Source organism: Lactuca sativa, chromosome 6 (assembly GCF_002870075.4).
Source record: "Lactuca sativa cultivar Salinas chromosome 6, Lsat_Salinas_v11, whole genome shotgun sequence".
In the NCBI taxonomy this organism is placed as follows: domain Eukaryota; kingdom Viridiplantae; phylum Streptophyta; class Magnoliopsida; order Asterales; family Asteraceae; genus Lactuca; species Lactuca sativa.
The window spans coordinates 146389162-146409995 of NC_056628.2; the positions used below are offsets into that span (position 1 = coordinate 146389162).

At 39.3% G+C, this 20834-nt stretch overlaps 1 protein-coding gene across 1 annotated transcript; it reads right to left on the reverse strand.

Moving 5' to 3' along the window:
• Nucleotides 1-16812: 16812 nt before the first annotated feature.
• On the reverse strand, nucleotides 16813-18718 carry LOC111890524 (transcription factor MYC2). Its single transcript, XM_023886627.3, has 2 exons — nucleotides 17737-18718; nucleotides 16813-17571 (listed from the first exon to the last, which is right to left on the reverse strand). The coding sequence occupies exons 1-2, from the start codon at nucleotides 18308-18310 to the stop codon at nucleotides 16874-16876; spliced, it is 1272 nt and encodes a 423-aa protein (XP_023742395.1). The 5' UTR covers nucleotides 18311-18718; the 3' UTR covers nucleotides 16813-16873.
• Nucleotides 18719-20834: the final 2116 nt, after the last annotated feature.

Below are 20834 nucleotides of genomic sequence, written 5' to 3' on the forward strand. Positions count from 1 at the left end.
TGGTTTGAACTTAGACTAAAATTTATTTTAATGTATTAAATAAATCCAATTAAGGAGGTTAAAATGAATGATTTAATTAAGTTAAAAAACCTGAGTATGTTTGGTTAATTACTTGAAAGATCAAGACTTTGTGTAACTTTCAAATGAATATTTTGCATTAATATGACATTTATTATAAAATAAAAACCAAGATTAGTGAATAACTAAAAAATACACATTTTAATAATCTTGGCATTGATATTTCTTATTAGGTGTTTGTTTTATAGTTTCGACATTTATTATCATTTCTGTTATTAGTTATTAACAATTTTTTGTAGGTTTAAGCTGTGGAGGTAGCTTGTTCGAGCTATGTGTTTCTTCATGAAAGTCCAATTATTATTTTATTGCAACTAATGTGTTTGACTCCTTACTCTGTTAATGTTGATTTAAGAAAATCATTGCATTGATCATTTACAAGAATATGAAACATGTGAATGGATAACAACAATAGAATTAAAAACAAAGAGATACAACTTATACAACAAACCTACAACAATTAACAACGGTAAAGGGTAAAGTTTCTGGAATCATCTTTAAAAACATCAATGCATCATCTCATTAAAAACTACAAATTTCATCATAAAGCGATAAACTCATCAGCTCATTAAAGTGAATTTCCACATCTCAATATGAACTTCAACACAAAAACTTGCATATTGTTCAAAATGTGAGGTAATCTTCAACTTAAATATTCATTAAATCTCAGAGTTTTTATAAATAAGTTCAACAAATTATGCATATCACATTTCAAGCAGAGTTAGAATCATAAAACATGAAGTTAAACCCTGACCCTTGATTGCTCCATTCACCAATTCAATTTTACCCCCAATAATATAAACTTATAAGAAATGGATGGTGTAGAGCTTTGCCTTTCAAAAAATAATTGCTCGTACCTGTATACTCAATAAATATTGCATGTGTCAATTTTTAAAATAGATGTTAGAAAGTTCTCAAATCTAAGAGCTACTTTTATTCACGATTAAAAACACAATATTAGAACAAACCAACAAAAAAACCAATTGTCTTGATTAAAAACACAAATGCATACCTTGCTTATTATAGATTATTGAACTTCAATATTATATTTACAACATAAGACTTTCATTTACACTAAAACAAAGAACAAAGGATCACTAATTAGACAAAAGAAGTATTTTGTTTTGGTTTAGGATATTTGTTTCTATGGCAGTATGTATTTATAGGCTAAGTACATTTGTGTGAAGGGAATTTTAAAAGTAAAATTAAATGAATAGTATTGGAAGTTTCAAATGAATGAGATTAATTACTTTGAAGGTGAAAGGGTGTGAGGGTTTCAAGTGCATGAGGTGTTGGCAAATATTTATGGGGGTTTTAAATGCATGAGATTCAAGAAAAAATGCTAGATTTATAAGTATGTATGATATATATATATATATATATATATATATATATATATATATATATATATATATATATATATATATATATATATATATATATATAGCTCCTTAATGGCCAAAGCTGTCAATGGAGCAGCTTTAAAAAAAAGTCTTGGAGAAGGCTTATGTAATATCCACCTAATCCTAGTAAGCTTCGAATCTCGGTACGACTTCTTGGTCGTTCCCACTTCATTACAACTTTGATTTTTACTGGGTCAACCATTATTCCTTCCTGGTTAACCGCATGACCCAAAATTGGACTTCCTGAATCCAAAAATCATACTTGGAGAACTTTGCATATAGCTTTTCCTTCTTTAGAACATCTAATGCTTATCTCAAGTGCTTTGCATGCTCATGCTGACTCTTTGAATATACGAGAATGTCATCGATAAACACTATTATATATTTGTCTAGGAAAGGTTACAAACCCTATTCATCAAATCCATTAATACTGCTAGAGTGTGGGTTAGTCCAAACGATATAATCAAAAACTTGTAGTATTGATATCTCATTCTAAAACTTGTCTTTTCGATGTCTTGCTCTCTCACCTTCAGTTGATAATATCCTGACCTATGGTTAATCTTCGAGAAATAGCTTGCACCCTACAGTTGATCGAACATGTCATCAATCCTTGGCAGTGGGTACTTATTCTGAACCGTTTTCTTGTTCAGCCCTCTATAATCTATGCACATCCTCATGCTCCCATCCTTCTTCTTTACAAATAAAGGCAAGCTATTGCAAGTTCATCTTAAATTATATTTAAAAATGGTCCATATCTTTGAAAAAACTTACAATAAATTGCCTTTAGCTCACAATTTTCTCTAGTTAACCACAGATTGTACAATCTTGATTCGAGAAGCTTATTTCATCGCTACTTGAGGCAAACATAAGTTTTCTAACTTGTCACGTTTAACCTATTAACATTAAAAGTTTTCATTTGACGCTCAAACTCTATCATAATTTATTTAGGATTTATTAACAAGGTTTATTAGGGCTATTAATTAAAATGATTTACCTTCATTTTGTAACATCCGGATTTTCTGGTACATTATTTATTCATTCATTTTTGGAGACTTTGGGAGGGACTCGGCGAGTTGATTCTTAGACTTGCCGAGTAGTGCTGCGATTTTCCATCCAGGTTAATGACCAGACTCGGCGAGTCGACTAGTGGACTCGGCGAGTCCACGCTGTTTAATGAAACCCTAATTTCCGGGGTTTGAGACCTATTTAAAGGCCCTTATGGCCTTCATTTGCGGCTACCAGTTGATAGAGAGAGACCCCAGAGTGTGTGAGCGTTTTGAGAGAGAAATGAAGCCATTTTTGATCCTTGTGTGGGTGATTTTGCAAGAAGAAGGTGACCAAGGCAAGAGAAAACTGAAGAGGGTGCTAATCTGTGGATTTAAGAGCTTAGGGACTTCATCTTGAGGTATATATTCGATTCCCTTTCAGTTTTGGTGTAAGTTTTGAGAGTTAGGGTTTCTAGACCCTTTTTGAGTAAGATTTGTGAAGCAATTGGTCCCTTCTTGTGTTGAGGCTTCGAATATGGATCCAAAGAGGTCCAGAGACCTTAACTTCTTCATCTTTATGGGTGTCATGGAGAGTTATGAGCTTAGGGTGGCATATTGAGGCCATTTCTTCAAATAGAGCCATTGGGTCGTTGCATGGGCATCAAGATCCAAACTTTACATGTTTATATTGCTTAAGGAGGCTAGATCTATGAGTTAGAGGAACGGATCTGACCTCAGGAGCTCATTTGAGCTCGAGCATGGCATGAACTCGTCGAGTACCAAGAGCAGACTCGGCTAGTAGGGTTAGGGTTTCCCCATAGTTCACTCAGTGAGTGCTTGCGGAGTTGGGAGAATGACTCAGTGAGTCAGAAGGAATTAGAGGATTGGAGTTCAAGGCAGAACTCGCCGAGTTCATAATAGGACTCGGCGAGTTAAGTTAGGGTGGCCCCGTGACTCATGCCAGGTGGGACCCGTCGAGCAGGGGAAAAACTCGACGTGTCATGCGGGAATAGAGGGATAGTGGACACACGTAGACTCGCCGAGTCACCTAAGTGCACTCGGCGAGTCGGATCAGAGTCTGAACGTTGACTTTGTTGACTTTGAGGATTGGTCAACAATGGAGTCTTCGTGTCAATACAGGGTTGAGTCTAGTCTCTAGAGTTATATTTATGAGAGTATTTTACTTTATGTGATTAGGCGGAGGCTAGACCGTATTGCTACAGAGTCCGAGATTTACCGAGACATCTGAGGTGAGTCTTCTTACTATACTTTACCGTGAGTGCTAAATAGGGTTATGTGACAGAGTATCTTGTATGCTATGTTTGTGATGTGTTGTACTGCATTATTTTTATGTGATTTATGTTGTGTGTATTCCAGAGTTCACAGAGTTAGGACCAGAGGGTCCACAGAGTTAGGGCCAATGGGCCCACAGAGTTATAGCCTCGAGTGGCTAACATATGTTATATGTGGTATTTTGGGGAACTCACTAAGCTTTATGCTTACAGTGTTATGTGTTATGTGTTTCAGGTATCAGTGATGATCGCGGGAAGGCGCCGGCATGATTCGTACACACGGATGGGATGTATGTATTTTGATCTTGGGAAATGTTTTTGTGAAACAAAGATATGATACAATGAGATTTGTTAATAAATGTGTCTGAAAAATGTGTTTTGAAAATTAAAAATTGTTTTAATTCTTACGGTGTTACAAGTTTGTATCAGAGCCTTGGTTTGAGGGATTCAGATGCATCTTCGAGCATATCTGATCTCAAACCGAGGATTTGAGAAAAGTTTTATTAACAAAATAATTTTTAAAGAGTAAAAAGGAGTTTTGAGACAAACAGAGCGGAGCCGTGTGTACGATCAGCCAGCGCCCGAATGGTGATTTCCCAAAATACCCTTGTAATAAGTGTTACTAGATATATTATGTTATGTTATATGATGAGCTATATTATGCATGCTAGAGTAGACTAGGTATCCTTATTAGGACTAGAGTGGCATGATATATGATGCCTTAGTCTAGGATTTTTGTTGCTAGGGATGCTTAAGAGTGTTTAGATAGCATCGAGGAGCTTATGAGAGATCATCTAGTGAGTAGCATATGATTTAAGAGAGTAGAGTGCTTGGAATTTGGGACTCTGGGAGGAGGACTTGGGATGAATGCTGAGGCGATGTGGTCGGTAGTATTGGGCCCGTACTACCGAAGGCACCGAGTCAGTGCGCAGCCCAAGTAAGAATCCTTAGGGTACCAGAGATCAAGTAGGATAGGGATATTGAGTGTGTGTACACCCGAGCAAGTCTCTGATATCTTGTGTTGTATTTCAGAGAGGCATCATGGTGGGGACACGCCACAGACCAGGGACTAGTGGAGGGGGTGTGAGTGACGAGGAGCTCCGCCAGATGATTCATGATGAGGTGGCTGTTGCCATCCGCACTGAGATTCCAGAGATATTTGGGTCTATCAAGACCACCCTGATAGAGACATTTGATGAGAGATACGCTGCTCTTTCTGATGCTGTTGTTGTTGCGGCCACTGCAGTTGTAGCTGCGGCTAGACCGCAAGGTGGTGATGCGATGCTGTTCCGGGAGTTCAGCAACACAAAACCACTGGAGTTTGATGGGACCTAGGACCCGATTGCAGTGATGAGGTGGATTTCATACATCGAGGGATGTTTCTTCACCTGTTCATCTCCAGAGCATTTGAGAGTCCAGTTCGCGTTGAACCAGCTTCGCTTGGGAGCGAAGGACTGGTGGAAGTTTGTGACGACACATTATTCGCCTGCTGAGCTTGCTGCAGTGACTTGGGAGAGGTTCACTGCTATGTTCCGAGATTAGTACGTTCCCCAGGTGGAGAGGGAGCGTTTGGCCCAGGAGTTTCTGACCCTCAAGCAGGGTACTGAGTCTGTCACAGTGATTACGAGGATGTTCCATGAGCGGGCGATGTTCTGCCCAGAGCACGTGTCCTCCGAGCAGGCACGTATGAGCCGATATCTGAGCATTTTGAGGAGGGATATACGGGAGTTCGTGGCGAACTCGACGTACTGGACATTTGTTGAGCTTCAGGCAAATGCCCGGAAGAGGGAGATAGAGCTGGAGACCCAGGCTAGGGAGGAGGCTGAGTCTCAGGGGAGGGATCGGCGACCGGCGCAGTCTCAGCCGGCAGCCAAGCGAGCCAAGCCCGCTGATTCGAGATCTGGGAGTCATAAGGGCCGCACTTGTGGCAAGTGCGGCAAGAGCCACGATGGGGTGTGTAGAGTGGGGTCTTGCTACAAATGTGGCAAAGAGAGGCACATGGCCAAGGATTGCCCCAAGGGGTTTGCATTATGCTTTCACTGCAACCAGACTGGACACCGTAAGGCAGAGTGTCAACAGTTGTGAGGGACAGCACAGGGAGCATCTCAGGGATCTTCCCCTGCTGCTATCAGAGCTACTAAGAGCCGGCCAGTGAAGGCCGAGGTACCAAAGGCACGAGGGATAGCCTTTCAGTTGACTGTGGAGGAGGTCCACGCAGCGCCCGATGTCGTGGCTGGTATGTATCCTTTCTTGTATTTATTTTGATGTTTGGGATATTGTGTTTATTTTATGTTATGCGTAGGTACTTTTCTTGTGAGTTCTATACTTGCCTTGGTGTTATTTGACTCGGGTGTGAGTCGGTCTTTTGTATCTTTGGCTTTTAGACAGCACATCAGTATTAGCCGAGAGGCGTTGAGTCGACCTCTGAAAGTTTCCATAGCTGATGAGAGGACGGTGTATGCCACCGAAGTGATCCGAGGGTGTGTACTCGAGATTTTCGGCGTTGAGTTTCTGATTGATTTAGTTCCTATTGCGATTGGAGATGTCTGTGTCATCGTGGGCATGGACTGGTTGAGCAAAGTTGGAGTGGTCATCGACTGCGAGAGACAGCTGGTGACTATGCGAGACCCCAGTGGAGGAGTTCTTACGGTGTACGGCGAGGGTACACGATCTGGGTCAGCATTTTGTTCGGCTGCTAGAGCGAGACAGAGTCTACAACAGGGCTATAGTGAGTTTGTGGCGTATGTGATGCATACGAGGGTTGATCCAGGGAGGCCGAGGATAGTTGATGAGGTTCCGATAGTGCGAGAGTTCCCAGATGTTTTCCCGGAGGAGTTGTTGGGCGTGCCTCCTGAGAGGCAGGTAGAGTTTCGTATCGATTTGGTTCCGGGGGCAGCACCTATCGCCAAGGCGCCCTATCGCCTTGCACCTCCAGAGATGCAAGAGTTATCCTCGCAGCTTTAGGAGCTGCTGGGGACGGGTTTTATTCGGCCGAGCAGGCCTCCTTTGAGACACTTCGCCAGAGGCTATGCGAAGCCCCGGTGTTAGCCCTTCCGTAGGGGATGGAGGACTTCGTAGTGTATTGTGACGCATCGATATTGGGGTTGGGAGCGGTGCTTATGCAGTGGGGTCATGTGATAGCATACGCATCGAGGCAGCTGAAGCCTCATGAGATGAGGTATCCCACCCACAATCTGGAGTTGGGGGCAGTGGTGTTCGCCCTCAAGATCTGGCGTCACTATTTGTATGGGGTTCGGTGTACCATATACACGGACCACAAGAGCCTGAAGTATTTGATGGATCAGCCCAACCTGAATATGCACCAGAGGAGATAGTTGGATGTGGTGAAGGATTACGATTGTTAGATCCTGTACCACCCGGGCAAGGCTAACGTTGTAGCTGATGCCCTGAGTCGTAGGGCAGAGGGTGCCCCGATACTGGATGTTTGTATGAGGCTAACAGTGATGACCCCGGTATTTGACGCCATTCGAGGGGCCCAGGCTGAGGCCGTGAGACTAGAGAACCGTAAGAGGGAGTAGGTTATCGGGCGGGTATCGGAGTTCGTCACCGATAACCGAGGGCTTATGACCTTTCAGGGACATATTTGGGTGCCGTTTGTGGGCGGAACGTGCTCCATCTTGATGGAGGAGGCGCATAGATCGAAGTTTTCGATCCATCCTAGTGCCGCTAAGATGTATTTGGACCTGAAGAAAGAGTATTGGTGGCCCTGTATGAAGAGGGATGTTGCATGGTTCGTTGAGAGGTGTTTGACCTGTCGCAGGGTTAAGGCCGAGCACCAGAGGCCGCATGGTAAGTTGCAGCCGTTGGAGGTTCCCAAGTGGAAGTGGGAACATATTACCATGGATTTTATCACCAAATTACCGAGGACTGCTAGGGGCGTCGATGCAATTTGGGTGATTGTGGACAGGTTGACGAAGAGCGCTCATTTCCTTGCTATCAATGAGAGCTCTTCCGCTGACAGGTTGGCAAAGTTGTACGTGAAGGAGGTGGTATCACGACATGGGGTGCCAATATCGATTGTCTCAGATCGATATGTGCGTTTCACTTCCAGGTTCTGGAAGAAGTTTCATGGGGAGTTGGGTACGAGGCTGCATTTTAGCACCGCATACCACCCACAGACCGACGGGCAGAGCGAGCGGACAATTCAGACGCTCGAGGACATGCTTCGGGCATGTGTACGGGACTTCGGAGGGAGTTGGGATACATTTTTTCCATTGGCTGAGTCTTCCTATAACAACAACCATCATTCGAGTATTGGTATGCCACCCTTTGAGCTGTTGTATGGGAGGAGGTGTCAGACTCGCATTTGCTGGGGTGAGGTTGGTCAGCATGTGATGGGTAGTATAGAGATAGTACTGCAGACGACTGAGCAGATTCAACAGGTCCGACAGAGGTTACTAACGGATCAAAGTCGTCAGAAGAGCTACGGAGACAGGCGTCGCTCAGAGCTCGAGTTCCAAGTTGGTGACTTCGTACTCCTGAAGGTGTCTCCTTGGAAAGGAGTGATGCGATTCAGGAAGAGAGGCAAGTTGGGGCCTCGGTATATTGGTCCTTTTAGGGTGACCGCCAGGGTGGGCAGGGTAACGTACCGCTTGGAGCTACCTGCGGAGTTGAGTCGGATTCACGATACCTTCCACGTGTCTCAGTTGAGAAAGTGCATCGCTGATGAGTCGGCAGTGGTTCCATTAGAGGACATTCTGGTGGATGCAAGCCTGAACTACGTTGAGAGGCCGATCGCGATTCAGGATAGAAGGATCAAGACTTTGAGAAACAAGGAGGTGCCATTGGTTCAGTTCCAGTGGCAACATCAGAAGGGTTCCGAGATGACCTGGGAGCCGGAGTTGGAGATGCGCGAGCAGCATCCAGAGTTATTTGTGGAAAGAGACTTCGAGGGAGAAGTCTGATTCTAGTAGGGGAGAATTGTAACATCCGTATTTTCAGGTACATTATTTATTCATTCATTTTTGGAGACTTTGGGAGGGACTCGGCGAGTTCATGCTTAGACTCGCCGAGTAGTGTTGCGATTTTCCATCCGGGTTAATGACCGGACTCGGCGAGTCGACTAGTGGACTCGGCGAGTCCATGCTGTTTAATGAAACCCTAATTTCCGGGGTTTGAGACCTATTTAAAGGCCCTTATGGCCTTCATTTGCGGCTACCAGTTGATAGAGAGAGACCCCAGAGTGTGTGAGCGTTTTGAGAGAGAAATGAAGCCATTTTTGATCCTTGTGTGGGTGATTTTGCAAGAAGAAGGTGACCAAGGCAAGAGGAAACTGAAGAGGGTGCTAATATGTGGATTTAAGAGCTTAGGGACTTCATCTTGAGGTATATATTCGATTCCCTTTCAGTTTTGGTGTAAGTTTTGAGACTTAGGGTTTCTAGCCCCTTTTTGAGTAAGATTTGTGAAGCAATTGGTCCCTTCTTGTGTTGAGTCTTCGAATCTAGATCCAAAGAGGTCCAGAGACCTTAACTTCTTGATCTTTATGGTGTCATGGAGAGTTATGAGCTTAGGGTGGCATATTGAGTGTAAGTCCCCAAAATTGCTTGTGTATCAATCAGATCCAATTGATGGTGCGGAATCCCGATCAATTGGATGATGTCAGATCAAATAGAAGAGTAGGAGAAGAAGAATAACTTGAATCTAATGTATTGATGATATGATTGATGCTCCTTACAATAGATTCTCTCTCATACATACTTCTTGTCTCTAACTTTCTCTCTCTTCTAGCCTTACACTCACATGCACTCCTCACCCTATATATATGAGTAATGGGCCACCAGCAGCACACGAGTGTACAGCTGCACACGCGTGTGCGGCCGCACACACATGTGCAGTCGTACACAGCCACAAAATTACATATTACATTATAGAAAAATATATTTTCCTAGAAAAGCAAAGTATAAACCATATTTTTTTTGACCCAACAATCTCCCCCTTGGTTTATAGCTTTTTTTCTAATTGACCTAACAAGCTCCCCCTAAAAAGTAGCTAGCTATTCTTGTTAGTCTTCATTGGGAACTTGGCTTCAGCATTAATCTTCAAATTGTTCACAGCTTCAAGATGAACTTGATGAATCTTAAATGAATGACTTCATATTGAGCGGTTAGGCTTTTCTTCAGAATTTGGCTTTGAACGCACGTTGGGTGAGGAGGCTTGATGTACTAATTTTTGAAAGATAGCGCTTTCAGCTTGAGAATCTTCCGAGAGAACATCGGAGATAAATAATCTTCTGGATTACTTCAGCTGGTACAAGATAGCAGTAGATTTATTGAGGAGGCTTCAATGCAATCTGTCACATAATCTTCAAGCGCAGCTTGACCTTGCTTTTGGGGTTGACAAATTAAATGTTGAAAGAATAATCTTCATTTCTTGTTCCTTCGACTGAGAATTCTTCGATGCTCACGGATGAAGCCGTGGCTCAGAAAATCTTCAATAAAGTCTCCACGAGTCTCATCTACGCCTGAAATCACTTTTCAAGACAAAACAAAACTAAAAGAAAAATTAGCACACACAAAAAAAATATTTTTGGATTTTTGATATTTTCTGGAAAAATAAAAACAGAAACAAAAATATTTTTGGATTTTCTGATTTTTCTGAACAAGAAATAACACTATTTTTGGATTTTTAATTTTCTGATTTTTGTTTGATTTTTGAATTATTTTTAATTCTCCCCCTAAAATTTGTGCATAGAGGAAAACTATGAACAAATTTAACAAAAATAAAATGATATCTAACTTTAAGAATGATTTGGGATCAAAGTTTGCAGACAACCTTTATCCGCTTGTCGGTACCTTCCATCTTCATGTCTTTGTCTGGTCGATCGTCGGTATTGTTGTCCACTTAAGCACGAAAAATTGTGACAAAATTAGGACATACTATAAGTGACAAGACAATGTGATCCTAAGTTCCTAGATATTATATCTGAACCTAAGTTTCTAGATACTATATCTTAAGGACCATTCAGCTGACGACGACCAGGGATATTGTTGTCCACATAAATTGAGCAGTAAGATCTATAGACAATCTTTGAGTGTTCAATTTTAATTGTATTGGAACATGTTTCCTGCTTCCTGATATACCCCAGTAATCAAAGACTTCCAGAGTACTCCTTACATCGGGTGAGCAGACAATTATTAGGAGAGAAGATAGATTCAGATTATTATCACTTATAGTTTTTAGAGGGATTGAGAAGTAGAAGGTTGCATATGTTGTGTACCAAGTCGGATTGTTAATCACGCAAAGGAGACAGTATATGGCTAACAGATAAGAAGAATTTCATAGATATAATATGCAGAGAAATAGAGTTGCATATGTTACAGTCCAGGTCGGATTTTGAGTCACACAGAGGAGGTAACATATGACTAACAGATAGATAGAAAGAGAAAATAATTTTCTACATATCTAATTCATCGGAATTTACCAGTCGCCCCATCAATACCAGAATTAAGGACAAAATCTGCACATCGAGGAAAAGTCAAACCACGGTTCCAGATACGGTTTCATTTAATGCGACGAGTAGATTCCCAAATATATCTCCGTGCTCAATCTATCCAGGCATCGTATTGTCTGACTAAACGGATCTAACTATGTTAAGATTTGTCGAGTCTATGAATTCCTTAAGTTCAACTCTTCCTAGTCATGTCCATTTAGAATCTTTCGTGCCTACCGACACATCAAACCAGAGCATAGACCCTTCAACTTTGGGTACGTTACGCAGACTTAGATTGCCTGTTATCACTTGATAATATCACTTTCCAAAACATCTCCCTCAAGCACATTTCATAATCAACATATATTTTTTTTTATTTTTTAATTTTCTAATGTTTTTGGATTTTTTAAAGTTTTCTAATTTTTTTGTATTGTTTTTATTTCTCCCCCTAAATTTGTGCATAGGAGAGAAACGAAAGTAAATGTGCAAATTTAAACTACCTAAAACAAAAATTTGTCTTTAAAGCGAATCAGCTTAAGAAAAACTCAGGAGTATAGAGAAGAAAACTCAAACCTTAAGTCACTGATTAAATTTGCATCCCGAAGGTCTGAGAACAGCATGCATAATCTCAGAGCAGATCCGAAAATTCTTCATGTCATTAAGCACTAACCCCCATGTGTGATCCTTTCCTTTCTTCATTTCCCACAAAGGACACATGCTCTTAAACAAAGTTTTAAATGTTGTACAGTTGAGAGATATCCCCTATCATGTGTCGGGAGCAGCCACTATCAACAAACCGAAGTCTGATGATATGCCTCCATAGCTGCACCAACATAGAGCGGGATCAATTGGTCTTTGGAACCCAATCCATTTTGAAACTGGGTTGACCTTTGTCATCTTTGCACGATACTCTCTCCCATGACATGTCCTGCTCATCACAAACAGAAGATGTAGAAATATTAGAATCGTTAGAAGATTTGGGAGAGTGAGCCTTTGGAACCCATTTGTTGTTAAGTTTAACACATTTCTTTTTCGATCTGATGGGTGGCTCAGTACTTGCTTTTATAGTTGATGTCGGCCATTGAGATGACTTTGATTTTGGCTTCACGGGAGCATCTCTTGGATTTGGCTTCTTGGCCGACATTCCCTTCTTGTTCTTGGGATTTGGATTCTTGGCCTTGGAAGTTTGATTCTTGGCCTTCTGCGCGTTCCAGTCACCATGGTCTGAACGTGACCTTGAGGGGTTACTTTTGAAGTATCTCCCTCTTGGCACGTTCTGCCAGCCTTGTGTATAGTAGGGAACGTATGCGCGATTTGGACAATTTCTGGCAATGTGTCCAGGTGTTCCACAGTGAAAACATGTCTTTTTATTCACTGTGGAGTTGTTTCTTCCTGCCCTGGTGCCGTATCCTTGCCTTGTCTCTAGTTGTTCCCACATGCACACTTACATCAAGCCATCGGCTTCGCTTGTTTTGGAGGCCTGTATTTCTCAACAGCAGGTTGATCAGAAGCAACTGAGTTCGAAGCAACAGATTCAGAGTTCAAGGAGTCATTGGTTTGTTCTATAGTTTTCTCCTTGTTCTCATCATCTACTACTATACCTGCACAAGAAGTAGAATCATTAGTATCGTTCATCTCAACATCCTCAGTTGGCCCTGATTGTTCAGTCTTAACTGAAGCTGGAGCAAGGGTTTGGCCATACTGAGCAGGCATTTCTTCCTCATTGGTCTCAAGGGGTGGGTTATAGTTGTGATTGAAAGGTGGAGGAACATAATCATACCCTAAACCCTTGTTTTGATTATCTTTGAATTTTAATTGGTTTTCAAATAAGGACTCGACTGTCTTACTTGACGCAGTGTAATTTTTGAAACTAATATCTGTTTTTCCACACTTAATTTTCAAAGCGTCAAGTTCTTCAGTTACAGCAGCAAGTTTGCATTTAATGTGATCGTAATTTTCACACTTGTTGCTGTAATCTTCTTGTAATTTCCTAAAGTCCTTAGTCTTGGCCTCTAATTGTGCTTTTAAAGGTTTCTGACCTTTCCTTAGAGTATAGCCTTCATATTTAAGGTCCTCATTTTCCCTTTTTAGCAAGTCAATTTTTTCGCGAAGAAATTTAATCGTAGCTTTACAAGATGGAGTACATGAAACTTCATTTACCGGAATGGATGAGGAACTCATTTTTTATAAAAAAATATGCCCTTTGACTAAAAACTCAAAAGTCAACCCTAAAAGTCAAATTTAAAAGGTCAAACTTCAAAGTCAAACTGAAAAGCTAAATTTGAAAATTTTAAAGTCAAACGAGAAAGTCAAAATTTAAAGTCAAAGGTCAACTTTTAAAAATCAAAGTCAAAATTTTAAGTAAAAAGTCAAAAATAAAAGTTAAAATTTAAAAACTAAAATTTTTGGTTGAAAATGGAATTTAAAATTAAAAGAAATTGAATTTTTGGGCTAAAAGTGTGAATTTGATCCTGCTAGTAGTCATATGCTTGTCTCAAAGATTAAGCCATGCATGTGTAAGTATGAACAAATTCAGACTGTGAAACTGCGAATGACTCATTAAATCAGTTATAGTATGTCCTAATTATGTCACAATTTTTCGTGTTTAAGTGGACAACAATACTGGCGATCGACCAGACAAAGACGTGAAGATGGAAGGTACCGACAAACGGATAAAGGTTGTCTAAAAACTTTGATCCCAAATCATTCTTAAAGTTAGATATCATTTTATTTTTGTTAAATTTGTTCATAGTTTTCCTCTATGCACAAATTTTAGGAGGAGAATTAAAAATAATTCAAAAATCAAACAAAAATCAGAAAATTAAAAATCCAAAAATAGTGTTATTTCTTGTTCAGAAAAATCAGAAAATCCAAAAATATTTTTGTTTCTGTTTTTAGTTTTCCAGAATATATAAAAAATCCAAAAATATTTTTTTTTGTCTGCTAATTTTTCTTTTAGCTTTGTTTTGTCTTGAAAAGTGATTTCAGGCGTAGATGAGACTCGTGGAGACTGTATTGAAGATCTTCTGAGCCAAGGCTTCATCTGTGAGCATCGAAGAATTCTCATTCGAAGGAACAAGAAATGAAGATTATTCTTTCAACATTTAATTTGTCAACCCCAGAAGCAAGGTGAAGCTGAAATTGAAGATTATATAACGGATTGCATTGAAGCCTCCTCAATCAGTCTGCTGCTATCTTAAACCTGCTGAAGTGATCCAGTAGATTATTTCTCTTTGTTGTTCTCTTTGCAGATTCTCAAGCTGAAAGCGCTATCTTTCAAGAATCTCTACAAGAAGCCTCTTCACCCAATGTGCGTTCAATGTCAAATTCTGCAGAAATCCCAACTGCTCAAGATGAAGCCATTTATTGAAGATTCATATGTTCATCTTGAAGCTGTGAAGAATTTGAAGATTAATGCTGAAGCCAAGTTCCCAATGAAGACTAACAAGAATAATCAGCTACTTTTTAGGGGGGGCTTGTTGGGTCAATTAGAAAAGAAAGCTATAAACCAAGGGGGAGATTGTTGGGTCAAAAAAATATGGTTTATACTTTGCTTTTCTAGGAAAATATATTTTTCTATAATGTAATATGTAATTTTGTGGCTGTGTACGGCCGCACACGCGTGTGCAGCTGTACACTCGTGTGCTGCTGGTGGCCCATGTCTCATATATATAGGGTGAGGAGTGCATGTGAGTGTAAGGCTAGAAGAGAGAGAAAGTTAGAGAGAAGAAGTGTGTGTGAGAGAGAATCTATTATAAGGAATATCAATCATATCATTAATACATTAGATTCAAGTTATTCTTCTTCTCATTCTCTTCTATTTGATCTGACATCATCCAATTGATCGGGATTCCGCACCATCAATTGGATCTGATTGATACACAAGCAATTTTGGGGACTTACATTGAGGCCATTTTTTCAAATAGAGCCATTGAGCCGTTGCATGGGCATCAAGATCCAAACTTTACGTGTTTATATTGCTTAAGGAGGCCAGATCTATGAGTTAGAGGAACGGATCTGACCTTAGGAGCTCATTTGAGCTCGAGCATGGCATGAACTCGCCGAGTACCAAGAGCAGACTCGGCAAGTAGGGTTCGGGTTTCCCCATAGTTCACCCAGTGAGTGCTTGCCGAGTTGGGAGAATGACTCAGTGAGTCAGAAGGAATTAGAGGACTGGAGTTCAAGGCGGAACTCGCCGGGTTCATAATGGGACTCGACGAGTTGATTCGGGGTGGCCCCGTGACTCATGCCAGGTGGGACCCATCGAGCAGGGGAAAGACTCGACGTGTCATGCAAGACTAGAGGGATAGTGGACACACGTAGACTCACCGAGTCACCTAAGTGCACTCGGCGAGTCGGGTCAGAGTCTGACCGTTGACTTTGTTTACTTTGAGGATTGGTCAACTATGGAGTCTTCATGTCAAGAGAGGGTTGAGTCTAGTCTCTAGAATTATATTTATGAGAGTATTTTACTTTATGTGATTTGGCGGAGGCTAGAACGTATTGCTACAGAGTCAGAGATTTACCGAGACATCTGAGGTGAGTCTTCTCACTATACTTTACCTTGAGTGGTAAATAGGGTTATGTGACAGAGTATCTTGTATGCTATGTTTGTGATGTGTTGTACTGCATTATTTCTATGTGATTTATGTTGTGTGTATTCCAGAGTTCACAGAGTTAGGACCAGAGGGTCCACAGAGTTAGGGCCAATAGGACCACAGAGTTATAGCCTCGAGTGGCTAACATGTGTTATATGTGGTATTTTGGGGAACTCACTAAGCTTTATGCTTACAGTGTTATGTGTTATGTGTTTCAGGTACCAGTGATGATCACGGGAAGGCGCCGACATGATTCATACACACGCATGAGATTTATGTATTTTGATCTTGGAAAATGTTTTTGTGAAACAAAGATATGATACAATGAGATATGTTAATAAATGTGTCTGAAAATTTGTTTTGAAAAACTAAAAATTGTTTTAATTCTTACGGTGTTACACATTTATTTATTTCATTTTACTTTATTTTAATATTTAGAAAAAAAATATATTTTTATGTAAAAAACCTAAAACTTCTAGCTCAAAAAATAAGATGTTACAAACTTTCTGTATGATTCTTATAACAATCTAAGAAATCAAATGACAAATGATTTCTTCATATTATAATGCTCAAAAACCATTAAGAATATAACAAAAATTAAAAGTAGAATCATGACAATTATGAGTTATAAGAAAAAATGATTCAAACAGAAACGAAAATTGAATTTCAAATGAATATCAGTTGAAATTAGATTCCAAAGAAATTGTCAAAATTGAAGGTTGTTTCGAATTTTTTTAGGTATTTTTTAGGAAAAATTTAACGGTTTTTCCGAAAAAAAATTATTTAATCCAGAACATTACTTGTAAACATCTCAAAAACATCAAATCAAAACACATAGAAAAATAAAAAGTATTTTGTAGGGAAAAAAAACTTTTAGTTAATATAAGACAAAACTCAAAATATAAAGTTGTTCATAATATTAACTCAAAATATAATCTCAAAATTGAAGGAATCCTAATAGACATCAAAACGAAATTAAGGAAACATTATTAAAAGAAATTACGGAAACATTATTAAAAACGAAATCAGGAAACATTATTAAACCCTATTACTAAAACATTATTAAAAATCAGTCCATGTCCATTTTCTCAAGAACAACAAATTTCAATGTATCTGCATCACATGTGAATCCATAAGGAACCATCACAATAACATCTTGTACCATCCGATCTCCAACACTTGACACACTCGCGTACTGAACTTTCAAGTCATAGCTTCTAAGGACATCCATCAACTTCGCTGCCGGATGGTTCATGTGCGCCGATTGTACCCTAATCATGGCCTGTGATCCAAATAATTTCACCTCGACTTCATCCCTGTTGTTAGTTCCTGAACCACGAACATGACACATGTTCATCTGGCTCTCATTTCTTGACGTAATTGCTACTGATGATTCTGTACCCACTTTCTCTTCTAGTGTTTGGATCCTGGCTTTCAGCTCATTGATGTAAGTAACGGCATCAGCCAGAAGAGAAGCTTTGTCCATCTTTGAGACATAAGGAACCACACTTCGGAGAGCATAAAATCGATCGTTTAGCTTCTCTCTTCGCTGTCTTTCGGCCTCTACATGATACCCTAGTGCCATCACTTCCGAATGTGCAACTTCACCCTTCGCTTTTCTAACTCTCTTCTTTGGTGTACTCAAAACATTGGTTGTTGATAGCGACGAGCTACCGATTTCAACTGGATCAGAATCCGAAGACGACATATGCATGTCCTTCATGCTCATTTCGAGTTGTCCTTCAACACTGACTTGATTCTGAACACCTGGTGATTACCCAAAAGAAGGATTCAAAGATCCATATTAGTTAAAACTGAAAAAAAGATCAAGATTCAATGATGATATCTTTTTAGATTACATAAGCGTCTCAAGTGTCAAGATTCATTCTTTTTTCAAGGGTTTCAGAAAATGACAAAACTGAAAAAAAGAACCTTGATTAGGGTTTTCATATTCATCAACAAGAGGGGAGAGGTTAACGTTGAAGTAGTTATCGGGATCGAAGACGGATTTTGTTAACTGGATTAGACCTTCATCTTCTTTCACAGTATCACAAGAACCCAATTCAACAACGCCAATCACAGTCGGAATACAAACCAACGACTTTATTCCATGAACTCTAACTTCTTCAGTTCTTTGGCTGGAGTACTTCTTTAACTGCATGTCCCCAGCCAACCACAGGTGGGACCCTGAACTAAAACAATCCCCGACGACGTCAAATTTGGCCGGAAAACACATCGTAGTAGAAGACATAATCAACCACTGGGTATCAGAAACAGAATCAGACCCAAAAATTGGGTCATTGCCATTAATAATGGGAGCAGTCATGTCATGGTTGGGGCCGGGGAAATAGCCGTCGGCCCACAGGAGAACAAGATTACCGTCTTTGTCGGTGGAAGCCTGCCAGAATATGCCGTAAAGCCACCTTTCTGGTCGGTTTTGGAGGATGAATTTCAGTCGCGTTTGAAGCGATGATATTGGCATAGTGGCTGGGGTAAGCAATGCCATTGAAAAGCTTTGAGGTTTTATATTGTGATGAACTCCGGCGATAGCTGGAGTTAGCGAGTGAAAATGGAATGTAAGATGTGGAAATTAATCTGCTGATGTCTGTTAAATACTGCTTGCAATAGACGTCTCTTGTAGCGTTAAAAATATTCTTGTTATTTTAATATTCTTTTAAGACATATTAACCACGCTTGTAAATATTAAAGTCTTTATCTTACTTAACACGAGGCGAAAAAAAGAAAAACTGTATCAAATTTGTTTCTGTTGTTTTCTGTTGTAGCCCCAATATTATTTGATGAACAAGTTGAATAAATATTTTGGCCCTTATCTTAGTTAACACTAACACGAAGCGAATAAAAAAGTGTATCAGCTTTGTTTATTCCTTTTCATTTTGAGTAAATTTAAAATTATAACTAAAATTTCAATAAACAATAACGCCATACGGATAAAAAAAAAAAAAAAAAAAAAAAAAAAAAAAAGTATTCTATAAAAGTGGTAGCCCACATTATTTGTACGAATCACACGGTTAGTATTCATAACGCATTTAACTTTTAGTTAGTATTCATAACGCATTTAACTTTTAGTTTTTAATTGATTGTGAAGATCGAGTTATAAATTCAATCAAATATTGATTTTATACCAAAAGATGAACACAATATCTAAATAATCTGGTTTAAACTCTCATTATCTAGAAGACAATAAGATACAAGTACAAAGTATGATCTAATAAAGTGTAAAATTGTTTATGTACTTATGACCTATGTTACAACGGTATTTATAGTGCTATCAACAGATACAAGATATTGGGGAAGACTTCGACTATAATGTACAAATTCTAAAGTGCTTCCTGAAATATATAGATATATTGAAGTCTCGCAAACATCAATATGGCTTACAACCATTAACTTTGACATTTCAAACTAACACTTCGACACATAATACCTTCAACAACATATGAACCCAACATTTTCCCGCTTTGCAAAGAGTATTCAAGCATTTAAACTAATGGTAGTGTCTTCAGTGCTTCCATTAAGGTCTTCCTAATTTCTATGTACCAGCAAACATCCATTTTAATCTTCTGTCTTTCAGCATCAGAGTTTTTCTTGCATTTAGCAACTCTAAACAAAAGATTGGTTAGGTTGCTGTCGAATGCTTATCCTTCACATATGCGCAAAATAAAGATTTCCTTTGCTTCCTTTTACTTTCTTCCTCTGAAACACCGCTACGAAAGGTTTCGAAACTATCTCCCCATATTGCTCCAAATCTACATTGTCAATTGTAGACTTTAGATTCTTCTCAGGCTTGTTATATGACTTGGAAATCGTGAAGTGTAATAGACCAAGATGTGCTAACTAGCAATCCGTGTACTTCTTGAGGTATGGATATCCCACAACATACAACTTCTTATCTGTCACATGCTTATCATCCAACATTTTCATCATATATGCCACTGTGATCAGATCATTCAAATTCAGCAATAAGAAGTTTGCAATAGTGAACTCATAAGCACTATTATCTTCCCTTATCACCTTATATTGGTAGCTTTGTAAATGACTTTCAAATATAACATCTTTCGATATTGAAAGCAACTTTGTAACTTTTTTCAAGGACTTGACATGTTCTTCCTTCTATCCCAACACAACATGAAATCTCATCTTCATATAATTCAAATTTTCATCTTCAAGAAATCTATCTGGAAGCATGAATTGTATAAACATGAACATTACAGGATTAAAAGGGAAATCCAGTTGTGACAATGGTAAATTTTGAATTACGAAGTTGTCATTTGGCAACTTTTCAAAGGCATTATGTAAGATCCCAAGATTTACGATGAATGCGGAAATGTAATGATTATGTGAATCAAACAATATCAAGAACACTAGAAATAAATAAAATAATTTAAGCTCTCATTAGTCTAGAAAGTTATTACAAATTGGGACTTGCAATCTTTCTCTCACTAGACTAATCTCTCATGTTGTTACATAAATGAGAGCATCTTACTTCTTATTTATAGGAAAAGCTCAAACCATTACACATTTAAAGAGGGTAAGCCTACATCACATCCAATGAGGACTTTGCACCTAACATTCCCCCCCCCCCTCAAAGTTACGATTAGATATCCTGACTTCAATATCCAGATAAGCACCAAGCGATGAAGACCAAGTCCCTGCCAAAGTAATATCGGTCTTTAAATCCGCTTTGAAACGAATATCTTTCGAATACCCATTTCATTTTCTCCCCCTTTTTATAATCAACAAATGATTATAAAACCAAAAAAATATGAAAACTCTCGAGGAGTAATCCATATGAAACTCCCCCTCGATGCGTGACAAAAATGCAACACTTCAATTCTGAGAAAATCCAAAAAATACGCCAAATTCTTCAAATCTTTGACTTCCCGGACTTGAAAATGAACACACATTGTTCATAAACCACAAACATTTTTGCACCAATTAACCAACCCAAAAAGCCAAGAGAAAATCTTCAGAAATTGTTAAGATTTCGACTTCTGGGTGAGGGTTGTTAA